Source organism: Cnephaeus nilssonii, assembly GCF_951640355.1.
Source record: "Cnephaeus nilssonii genome assembly, chromosome: 1".
NCBI classification, from domain to species: domain Eukaryota; kingdom Metazoa; phylum Chordata; class Mammalia; order Chiroptera; family Vespertilionidae; genus Cnephaeus; species Cnephaeus nilssonii.
The window spans coordinates 76,087,670-76,100,389 of record NC_137072.1 but is presented as its reverse complement, the minus strand read 5'-3'; the positions used below and the strand labels follow the sequence as shown (position 1 = coordinate 76,100,389).

Genomic DNA, 12,720 nt, shown 5'->3' with positions numbered 1-12,720 from the left:
AATAGATCAAATGGCAGAATGACCAGTTGCTATGATGTGCACTGACCACCAGAGGGAAGATACTCAATGCAGGAGCTGCCCCCTAGTGGTCAATGTGCTCCCACAGGGGGAGCACCGCTCAGCCAGAAGCCTGGCTCATGGCTGGCGAGCACAGCGGTGGTGGCGGGAGCCTCTCCCACCTCTGCGGCAGTGCTAAGGACCCTTGGGGGATGTCTGCCTGCCAGCTCAGGGTGGGGAGCGGCCCTAAGCCAGCAGGTAGACATCCCTCAAGGGGTCCCGGACTGCGAGAGGGCGTGGGCTGGGCTGAGGGACGCGCCCCACCCAGTGCAAGAATGTCATGCACTGGGCCTCTAGTTGGTTAATAAAATTACATATGTTTTAGGTGTACAATTCTATAATGCATCATCTGTATATTGTATTGTGTGTTCACCACCCCACGTCAAACCAAATATATAGTTCTGATAATGTGAATCTCTAGCTCAAAAACCTTCAGATAGTTCTCAATACAGAGACTATAAACTCTTTAGCTTAGTATTCACTTATTCAAGAAATATTTACTGAGATCCCATTATGTGCTAAAAACTGATTCTGTTGCTGAAAAAGCTGTGGTAAGTAGTTGAGTAGAAGGAAACTGAAAATAAACAAACCATGGAAATTTAACTCATGGAAATAAAATACATCTAATCTAATAATAGAGAAATATGCAAATTTGCTGGGACGCTGTAACGTCACGACCGATTTACAAGCGGTGGAGAGCTACAGGAGGGCGGGGCAGTGAGCTACAAGTGGCAGAGAGCTACCAGCGGTGGTGGGCGGCGTGGCCAGCTGAGGCAAGAGGCAGTGAGCTACTCACACACAGATTCGTGCGCAGGGATACTAGTTAATGAATAAGGAGGCCTGTGGTGGGGTCCTTAACTGGGTAGCAGGAAGTCATCCCTGAAGAGAGGCCATTTGATCTTAGAAACAAATTATGAGGAAAGAACTTTTAGAAGAACTTGGAATGAACAACCAGGTGGCAGCAAGTTCCTAGAGCTGGAAAAAAGGTTAGCTTGTTGTGTTCCTGAAAGAAATGAGGCCAGTGTTGCTGGAACCCCGTGGATCCAACAAAGACTAGAGAAGGCTAAACCAGAGAGACAGGCAAGGAAAAATCATGGGACCCCTGAAGGCCATGGCAAGGTATTTTAATTCTAAGAGAATAGGAACCCAATGGACAATTTTAAATATGGGAGGGCATGATATATTTTTTATTTTTAAAAGAAGGGCCTTTCATTGGCTACGTTTCACCTACCTTTGGCTTAATGTATAGTACTTGCCCGCACATGTGCTCTTCTGTTCCTTACATTCACTCACCACTGTTCTGCTTACAATATCCTCTGTCTAAAATGCTCCCCTTCCTCTGTATTTCTAACTTCCTTTCCCCAGCTGCTGGCATTTCCTTTTCTGGAAATCTTTCACTGGGATGCTCTAATGCTTTATCCCTCCCTTAAGGGCCAGTTCCTCTCACAGGTGTCCCCGCCTCCCTCACTCCCCTTAGCAACTACCTTCAAGTTTCCTAACTGCTTTGTTGCTGTCTATTCTGTTGTATTTTGTCTATTCTATTTCCTGTCTTCATTGTTTGTGCCAATGACCTTGTTCTTCTCTCTACTTCAGCTGCCCACTCTCATACTCATGTTCTCTATACTGTTATTCTCAACAGCTTCAATTTCTCCATAATCTAAATGTTAATCATCCAACTCTTCAACTACCACCACTTATCTTTCCAACTCACTGCCTTTGTACCCTGACTTCAATCCCACTGGCATTTATAATTGTTTCACTGTCTCCCATCATCCTCATGTTGGTAGTGCTCACTTACCCAGGATAAATCCCATGGTCCCTCATTATACTCATCCCCTGCCAAATACCCTCATTCCTATAATTCTCTCTCAGTCATAATCATGTAGTAAAACTCCAAATAAAACTTTCTAGATACTTTGTGATTATACAACTGTGGCTGGGAAAAAATGATCAACTGTGCTGATGAATCTCATTTTAAATGTAGGACCATTAATCGTATGTTGGCCCTCAGTGCTTTCTGGTCATCATACTAATTATTACTCTCTCTTTCTCCTATTGTGAGAAATAAACAACTATTTCATATATTTTATTCTCAAATCTCCAATAACTCCTCTTTCAACCTCATCCTCAGCTAATGACCTTGATTCCATTTTACTGAGAAAATAGAAATAATCAGAAGAGAGCATCCACAAGCTCCCACTAAATCATCTGCCACCCCATCTGCCTTTTTTATGGCTTGTTTCTGTGCCCATGTTCTCTGCCTTTCTTCTTTTTACAACAGTAACACTTAAAAGACTGCTTGGCCCAAAATGGGCAATACATTCTTGTTAATTCATTGAACTGACAATTGTTTTCTGCAAAGACAATAAAATTTAAGGGGTTATAGGGTAGGGAGTAAAAACACTGGGTTCTTGTCTTATCCTCCTACAATTTTTTAGACTCACTTGGAAAAGAGGAAGTAAAGAATTTAGACAATTATTTTAATAATTAAAAGGAAAATTGCCACTTTCTCTTAATTGCCAAGATGGGTTTTTCAGTATATCACTCATCTGTATAAACTGGTCTGTATGTGATCTATCAAATATTAAGAAAGTTCACTATGTTGCTGTCTCATGAACAAGAAAGAACCCGAGAGTTGCCTAATATTTTATTATTGGCTTGCATCTAATGTATGTATTGTACACTATTATGGGTAAGGCTCTTAGGAAAGTATATAAAGACAATGCAGTAATAGACTAGTTGTGCATTTTTATGATATTCCACTTCTTCTAGCCAATCCTGCAAGCTCACATAGTCTTGAACAGAAAATAAGCAATATTTCACTCACGTTACTTTTTTCTTAAGAGTTTGCTTTGATCACAGAAACCTCACCAGTTCTCTGAAGAAAGGTTGCATGTATGGTGAAAAGCGACTGGGTTCTTTTTAGATATTGTGCCTCTATACTCACTATCATGTGACCTTGCCTCATTTATTAGAGCTGATTTTATTATTCTGTAAAATGCAGATGACTCCCACAGAGATATTATGAGAACTAAAAGAGATAGTAAGTGCTCCTCAATGTTAGCAATTGTAATCAGGCTTGATTAAAGAGTGGCTGTGACTGGCTGACCCTACTAAATAAAATTATATGGTTTGAAAAGTCTGTACAATTAATAACTGCTCTGACCAAGGCAATTCCATCACTATGTAGAGATCACACTCATTTTGGAGATTCCTGTCTACATGGGAACCAAGGGATCTCTGTCCAGATAGCTTTCTTGTTCCCAGTTTTCTATTACTCACCCTCACATTTCAGTGGCAAAATACCTGCCAGAGAGTAACCCTATGACCTCAGTTAAATATATGTGGTATTTATACATATCTGATGAGCTATCTTAATTGTTGGGAGTTCTTTATGTCTGTGTTTGATAAATTTGCACAGTATAATCAGAGCCTCATGAGAGTGCTTTTAGGGAGTCTTAGGGCCCCTAAAAAATAGGGAGTGGTACTTTACTCAAGCTTGCCCCACCTTATTCCAAACAGGTTTGGAAAGCAAAGGGTGGGGTGTAAGGGTATAAGGGTGAAACATAGGTCATCCTAACAATACTAATGATGATAATAGTTTTTATTTAGATAGCACTTTATAGTTCTTAAAGAGCTTTAATATACCCTATAACACTCAACATTTCTGTAAGGTTCATATGGTAAATATTATGTCCATTTTTCAACTGAGACTAAAATGATTACCCTAAGAACTTAAAAGTACTAATTACTTGAGCCCACCTAAGTTCCCTCTTTTCTATTTGTGAACATTTCCACTGTAGAACATAGGATCTAATCCAAAATTATAGCACAACAATGACCAATGAGATATGGTAGAGAAATAGAAGCTTGGAAACAGGGAGATACATTTTGCTGAGAAGAATTGCACTAAGAAATAATTTTACTCTCAACCAAGATCCAGAGGTCTGGAAGAACCCCAAGACTCATAAGAGCAGTACATGGCAGCAATTAAGAGCTTCTAGTACTTTGTAGAGTAACTTTGGAAACCAAAGCCTTACAGTGGAGCTTCCCAGCAGACCATATGGGAGAGGCATGCCTGGGTCACCTGGTGTATGAGTCTTAAAATGGTGAGATCACCAGCTGTCTGGACTGGGCACCCCAAAAAGAGGTGGTGGCCAGAAAATGATTATTCCTCTTGGAGAGACTTAAAACCCTTTAGTGAGGAGAGTTAATTCACTTATAAATGGGACACAATAAATCATTCTATTGTGTCTGTTTTTAAGAATCTGACTAGGAACTCAAGTCAAAGAAATATAATGAACCCCTAGAAAATCAACTGGTCATTTGTTACACAAGTGCCTCTGGCACAAGGGTCATGACCAAATCCTACTTTAATATACTAAACTCTCTTCTCCATTGGGCCCACTAGCAATGATTACCTTTTACATTTGGAATCTTTTATAGTTTTCATGGTGTTTATCTCAGTACAGAGGTAAAAATAAGCGAATGACACATATGTATTAACTGGAGGAATATTGATTCAAAGTTAGTTTGTTCTAACCTCAAACCCAGTGCTTCTTTCACAGTGTTTGTTCTAAACTACTCTATTTTGTAATAAAATTATTGAGCTAATTTGAATTTTAATTTATTAATTTTTCATAAAATTGAATGTTTTTAGAGAGGGCTTGGGTATTTTGCCAGAGAGTCACTATTTGAGTTTGAATTGCAAGAATTATAAAAGGGGGACCTATGTAATACTTTCAACAATAAAGATTTTAAAAAATAATTCTAGAAGATTTCATTTGTGTAAACTTGAAAGGATTGGCAAATGCATATAGTTACTATCAAAACAATATTTAATTGTTGTAATTGTAAAAAACAATAACAACAATAAAATTTAAAAATAAAATTATTCATAAAATTTCACCCTGCCTTGTTTGTGATATATTTTATACCTACTGAAGCATATATATTACCCTTCTCTAATAAACCCACAAATAAGCATTTGTTTTCTAAATAATGACTTGTAATTTTGTGTTTTTCTTGAGAATGTCAACCTGGTCAAAAACAAAACAAAACACCTCTTACATTAAGTAAGAAGGCATTCTACTTTGTTAGTCTAATAATCCAAGTCTAGAATTGCCCTCTCCTACTTTCCTACTTCTAAAAATGTATAGTAGGGGTTCATTATACTATAAGGTCTCATCCAAATGCTCTATTTAAAATGTTCATTTTCTATCCTGCTTAAAATTAATTGTTCTTTCATTGAGTTGTTACAGTGTTTTCCAAATTTCAGTTGCAATCATCATAATTTTGCAACAAGCACTAATACCTCTAAATCAATTCCCTTAAATTTGTAAAATAGAATCATTTTTAATATAGCCAATCCCTAAGCAAGAATGTTCACCAAATACTGAGTTTGATATAGTTGCTTTATTTTCTTGTAAATCCTACCTAAAGTCATCTCATATATCACCAGCAGCACAAGTACTGGCCTTTTAGGTAATGCTGCCAAAGTGCATTGTTTACACCTGCGCTTAACCTTCATTCAATTTAAATTGAATTATATTTGTTACCGATCATTGTTCTTTTTCTTCCCCTTACCAGCGATCTTGCTTCCTTTATTCCTCTACCATGTGCCCAGTTACAAGTCTTTTTGTTGGTAGTAATTAGTACCTCTTTTGATGTTGTTGAAATGAAATAACTTGGAGCTCGTCTCATTGTTATTTAGATAGTTGGTTGGCATAAGAAGTATTCTCAGTATTCACTCACTATGTCCTCTATGTATGAGCCTGAAATTCTCTTTCTAGTTCATTCACCAAATCTAAGGATCATGATTGCATTCTAACTCAGTAATATGTCAATACCAAGAAAATATAGAAGGAATTTACTTTTAGATTACTGATAAACTGTGAAATATGATATAGCTTGAGCTGTGAATTTTGTGAAACAAGATTTATTATAGATGGATTGGCCAATTGTAATTTTAGGCTACAAACTACTCTTTTATAAGTCTATAAAATAAGATAATTATGACACATTACTTATTCCTACAGGGACATTTAAGTATTGTACTAGGTCAATACTAGTCAAAAAACTCAAAACATTAAGTGTACTACTTAAATTCCACATGATGAGGAGAACTCTCCTTATAAAAACTGCCTTATTTAAATAAATTATATATTTTTTACTGTTTTATTGTCTTTGCTTGTAAAATCTTAGAGCTATGAGATTAAAAAATCAGTTACACATGATCATGGCTTATATTTACTCTTTGCTATTATACTTATGAATGAAATATCTATTCCTAAAAATGGCATACAGAGGCAGAAATCATCAAGGGAAACACTAAATTGGACTACTTAAATAAAAGAAAGAGAAAAAATTAAGTTAGCATAAAATCTTCTGTTGATCTAGTTTTCAAAAGCAAAAGTCAAGGGGCAAATTGTAAGTTATATATTTACAAATATGAAAAGGAAGAGTTAATTTATCAGCATAAATACAAAGTCATTACATCTGCATTCATTATAATCTAACAATTTTACTTTTTCATTTAAAAATGTTAAGTCCTGTGTGAAATGCATCACTGTATTTTTAGTACCTGGAATATGATAGATGCTCAAGAATTTTTTAATTGAAGTAATAGGTAGGGGGAAAACTCAGAGAACTCTAAATAAATCTAAGATTTAGGATATTGACAAAGAATGAAGAATCCTGGAAACCACATTAAGAAAATAAGGAGGGAATAAGGAAAGTAACTGTGATATGATAACAACGAATAAAGGGTATTCAAAGAAGAATTGATACAGAGTGTTACATGCTATTGAGAAATCAAATATAATAAAAATTTAGAATACCCAATGGATTAAGCAATAGCGAATTATTGGTGACCATGAAAGGAAAAGAAACAGAGTAGTGGAGTTATAAACCAAATGTCAGTTGATTTGAAGGAAAATTGTAAGTGAGGAGATGGGACAGTGGATATCAACTATGGATAGAAAGAGAGAGACAAGTCATCAAGGCATATGGGGTTAATGGAGGATTTTATTTTCTTGTGAATGGGACAATTTTGAGTATACTTATAATAGTATAGACTAGCCAGTAGAAGTCCTGGGGTTGAGAGGAGGATTAGGTTGAGAGCATATCTGAAAGTTCATGGATTCTAAACTATTATGTTTGCAGGTATGAAATTGACATTTGTGTAGGTCAAAAGTGGAACCATTTTCATATAGTTCAACATAATAGATTAGAGAACTTGGATAAACTGTAGGAATCCTCTAAAGAGCATGAATGGATATAGGTAGGTTTGTTGGTTCATTGTCAGGAAGTTGAATGAATTGTTATCTAATTGATCAATCACTTTATCTCTTTGAAGTAGTTGAAACAGGAAAGGACACACGGTGAGAACTTGGAACTTTGAGGAGGCTAGAGAAGTTGAAAATAATCATTGTGAAAAATTGGAATATTAACTAAGATGACATAGTAGGAATAGTGGTAAGAGTTGAGAGCTCAAATGAACTGGCACTTCCAGCACATTTGAGAGCTTTTCTGTAGCATTCTTCAGTGGTCTGGGAAGAGGGGAGTCATTGTTCAGACAGCTGTATTCTCTTTAGAATTTATTCAGGTATGAATGATGAAAGAAATAAGGGCTAAAAAAATTTAGTGGAGTTTAAGACAAAATTCAAAAAATTGTTGAAATTAAGAATCATAAAAGAAACAAAGATGAGTGAGTGAGTGTGTGTGTGTGTGTGTGTTTGATGGAGATGACAACTGATGGATATGAAGAATTCATAGAGTGGAGCTAATGATTTTTTTAATGATGCATTAAAAACAACTGAGTATGTAAGAAGGAAGGTTAGAATAGTGTTAGTTATCTAAAGTTATGATTCAGAGAGAGTAATTTCGAGTTATGACAAAGTCTAAGGTGTGGACATGAAAGTAATATTTGGAGAGAATTATAGAGATGAGAAGATCAAGGAAATAGATGAGTAGGATGTTGAAAATCAACCACCTGGGCACTGATACTACCTAGGGTAAACCTAGGACTTGGATTACAGAAAGAGATAGGGAAGCAGTGTCAGTCTTTAATAAATCATGGCATAATCATGGGTCCATAGGACAGTGATGAGGAAGAAAAGAGGGTAGAGAGCAGAATTGTTTGAGCCTCAAAGGAACAAAGCAATTTACAAAGGTGTGGAGAGTAATGGTCTGAAGTGGCATTAGGAAGTGAGAGGGCAAAGACTAAATCTTCCATAATAGGGCTGTAAAAATGCTATCTTCTGAGAAAAAAATAGCTGTATTTTAATTTTCTAGGTATATAGGAAATATTCAGGAAAAAGAAGTTTAGGATACAGAGTATTTTGTTAATCATGAGATGGCATTCCAGAAATTGTGAAAGTGTAGAAGATAATTTATTCTAAAGAAAGAATTTTAGAATTTTGAATGTGTGTAAAAATTAGCCAGAAGGATGTTCATTATTAATGTGTTGTTTACAAATTTACCAATATTGAAAAATAAAAAAGAACAGTTTTAAATTAAAGATAATGTATCATAACATTTTCCTATAAAAATACTTAGCTATATATAAAACAGATATGTCTGTATCTTGATAATCTTATTTTTTAAAAATATATGATAGAATATGAATGTGTATATGTATATATGTATATTTGTATATATGCATAATATGTGTATATATGTTCTGATAAAGCTTACATTGCATTTTTAAACTTGGAATTATGCTATTTCAGAGATACTCTTTTTAAGGGCCATCTGTCTTTATTTTTTTGTGCCTAGTCCTACATTGTCAGTGCTGAACTCCAAGAGCCTAAAGCTCTATTACAGAAAATGAGTATGGCCTCTCATTTAAATGACAAGTTTGGTTTACAAATTAAAATCGTTAGACCCTAATGACTTATTTTAATTGAATATTTATTTTATTCTTTATTTATTTTTTCACTTGACAGGGTCCTTTTATGCCTATTATTATGAATCTCAAACTTGTTTTAACTGTCAACGTGGGAAATAAGTTAAAATTCACTAATGGGTATTACTACATGAAAAAGACTCTATGTGGTGTCAGAGCTGGGGTGGGTTGTTGGGCAAAATGGATGAAGGTGGTCAAAAGGTACGAACTTTCAATCTATATATATAAAGCCCTAACATGCAAATAGACCAAATGGTGGAACAACTGAACAACTGAACAACCGGTCACTATGATGTGCACTGACCACCAGGTGGTATGTGCGGAACATGTGGGCATTGGCAGCAAGCGGCAGAGCGCAGAATATGGTGGGTGTTGGCTGTGGAAGGATGGTGGAGCAGGTGAGTGGGGGCACCAGACCAAGGTGGGCACTGGTCGCTGTCATCGGGGCAAGCCTCTGGTGGTTACTGAAAATTCTTTGTTCTCACGCACCGCGAACCTGCCTGGTGTTCACACCTGCTGCTGGCGCCAGCCCTTCTGGCACCCGCTGCTGGTACCTGGTTCCGGCCCTGATCACTTAGTGCTATCAGCGGGTGTGAGCGGTGGCTGCCGGCCCCGATCATCCCTGAGGGCTTCTCCACCTCCTCATGCTCCTGAGGTGCGATCAGGGCAACAGCCACTGTTCACACCCGCTGGCAGCGCTGGCCCAATCGCTCTGTGCTGTCAGTGGATGCGAGCAGGGCCGGCACTGTCAGCTCTGTGCTGTCAGTGGATGCGAGCAGGGCCGGCATGGAGCGGAGGTGGCGGGGCTGCTGGCAGAGAGGGGATCAGGGGCCATGGCAGGAGAAGCCAGGCAGGGATGCAGAGGATGGGCCGAGACCTGCCCCTGTACCCAACACAGCCTCGCGGCCCGCAGTTCCTTTCAAGGTGCACAAATTCGTGCACTGGGCCCCTAGTAATTAAATAAATGTCATGGGGATGTAATATACAGCATGGTGTCTATAGTAACTAAATGTATTGTACATTTGAAAATTGCTAAGAGAGTAGTTCCTATCACAAGAAAAAGAATTTGTTACTATGTTTGGTGACAGATGTTAACTAGACTTTCTGTGGTGATCATTTCACAATATATACAAACTAGAGGCCCGATGCACGAAATTCGTGCAAGAGTAGGTCTTCCTTCCCCTGGCTGCCAGCACCGGCTTCCCTCTGGCACCCGGGACCTGGGTTTCCCTCGCAGCCCCCGGCTTCTTCCAGAAGGATGTCCAGAAGGATATCCGGTCTAATTAGTATATTATGCTTTTATTATTATAGATACTGAAGCATTATGCTGTACACCTGAAACTAATGTAATGTTATGCATCAGTTATATCTCGATAAAAAGGCTAATATTTTTGTGTGAGGTAAAGAGAAATTTAAAATTATTCAGAATCTCATTGTAGGAATAAAATAATCCAAACAATCTATTACATGGTTACCCATTTTTTGGAAAGAAAACAAGGACTAAATGTTATAAATATATTTATACCTGTTTATATAATGATCTCTAAAGACAGAGTGGCTTACTAGAAAAATAAACAAACTACTTCAGTGTAAAAAAAGGCTTTAAAGGTGACATGAAATCCAGTTAAATCAAATGAATGAGTTGTTAGCTGGAAATTAGTTGGTACCAAATATATTTGAAGAACAATTAAATGGTTCAGTTAATATGCTTTTGCCAAGCATTCTACTAGATACTGGTATGTACAACAAAGAGTAAAGTATATTTTCTTCACATTACCTCCAGTGGACAAAAACTAATAAAATTTCATTTGTGTGTTTCAAATGGAGAAAACCCTCTGACTTAATTACCTCAGACATCAATTATCAATAGGAAAAGTAGGGATTGTTTTTCAACAACACCTTCCCTCCCATCCCTCCACTCTCACCCCTTACTATCCCTCTAAGCTACAAAGCTAAGGAAAACCAGAGCAAAAAATTATAAAGTAATCATACTGATTTATCTTGATATGGAATGGAACTGTAGACTTTTTAGGTATTTCAGACCCGGAGGGGACAATTTTGAAAATCTTGAAAATAGAAAGTAATAGGAATAAAGAGACCTAAATGGTTTCTTGGACTATTCCCAGATGTAGGTCTTTTGCTTTCCCCAGATTTTTATTTCAGGCTATTTTTCTATTTCTCTACCTTTATGTCACTTTCATTTCTATAGACATCCAAGTCTACTAAAATACAAAATTTTTATGATACTGATTTGCTTCTCACTTTTGCATTCTGATGTACCAATTGTTCTTCTATTGTTTACAAAAATTTTATTTTAAGAGACAAAGAATATCTCAAAGAACATTATATTTTGTATTTATTTTTTGGAGTTTTACTTGTACTTATTAATTTTAAAATAGGGGTTAAGATACAATATTTCTTACACAATTTGTGTGTTTCCTTTATTTTCAATGAATCAATGAAATGCATAATTTGGGAAGATTAAAAAATACTATTATATATCCTAAACTCTGAACTGAGAGTGAGAAGACACTTTCTTCCATGCCCCATCCTTCCACTGCTACAAATTTATAGTATTGTACCTTAGGCTCTCCGTTTTTCCTCCTTCTCTGTGATGATCTTATTTTTACATTAAACTTTTCAATTAAAATCCAACCCATTAAACCTTTTAATCCTAAATATTAAATTGTTAGCATGGTTTCCTGAAATAAACAGTATTAGCAAATCTATATTATTATTTTCTCCAACAACAGTAGGAAGAAAAAAAAAAACACCTTTAAATTTCCAATTCAGAATAATTGCCTGAATTGGAAACCACGATCTGAAATGAATCTTTTCAAACATGAAATAAAGTTAAACTTACTGATACATCATACACTGTTGAGAATGCAAACTCCTCCACCTCCGTGCTGCTTTGTGATTTCTCGTCAAATGAATAGCATCCTGGCATTCTTTCAGACCTGTACGCTGACTAAAGAAAGAATGCTTAAGGATTTAAAATAAACAAGTTTGACAAGTTGGGATGGGTAAACTTTAACCAATACTATGGTTTGAGGTGAAGAATCACTTGTCTTTATTGCAGGAAAAATTTCCTGGTTCTGGCTAATTAAGTGGAGAAAGAGTACCGTATTCAAAACCTAAGCAACACCCTTGAATACTTTGCATGGTTTTGTGCTTGGCTTTCCAGAGGTGGCACTCTTTGAGTCAGGACAAGCCTGGTCTTCAGACCCTGCCATTCATCTCTTTCAGAGGCAACATTAGGACTTTTCTAGAACATTTGACACCCTCAACTTGCCTTTCTTTGTGCAATGATACATGTAATCATCACGTCTAGCTCAGTAGTTCATTTGCATCTACTCTAAAGGGGAATCTGGATTGAAGGAGGGAAAATTAAAATATATTTGTGCCAGCTGCCATTGTAAATTTACTGCTGATTGTCTCCTCTCCATGTGTTCCCCTTTGTAGTCATAGTCATGTCTACCTTCTCTGAGCTTGAGTTTTCTGTCAATCCAATCCTTTTCTTCCCATTGTGTCTTTGCCCACATGCCTAAAGTATCATTTCCCTTCTTTATAGCACAGTTCTCAATTCCAAGTCCACCTCAGTGTAAGATTCAAGTCATTTAATCAGACTCTGTCTACACAGGGTACATAGATTCTAAAGATAATTCCTCCAGGATGTTTCCCTTTAATGTCCCAGCTTTCACACTATCTAAACAACCCATGCTTTCCCTTCAAGCAGGAATATAGTTTTAGTT

General features: G+C 36.7%; 1 protein-coding gene across 1 annotated transcript in view; it reads right to left on the bottom strand.

Annotated features, from left to right (window-relative positions):
• Positions 1-11,929, bottom strand: part of LOC307104464 (transmembrane protease serine 11G-like) — a 44,135-nt gene extending 32,206 nt beyond the window's left edge. The window contains exon 1 of the mRNA XM_079779360.1: positions 11,829-11,929. Within this exon, the coding sequence (XP_079635486.1) occupies positions 11,829-11,839 (11 nt within the window). The 5' untranslated portion in view covers positions 11,840-11,929. The remainder of the gene's footprint in view (positions 1-11,828) is intronic.
• Between the last annotated feature and the right edge of the window lie 791 nt (positions 11,930-12,720).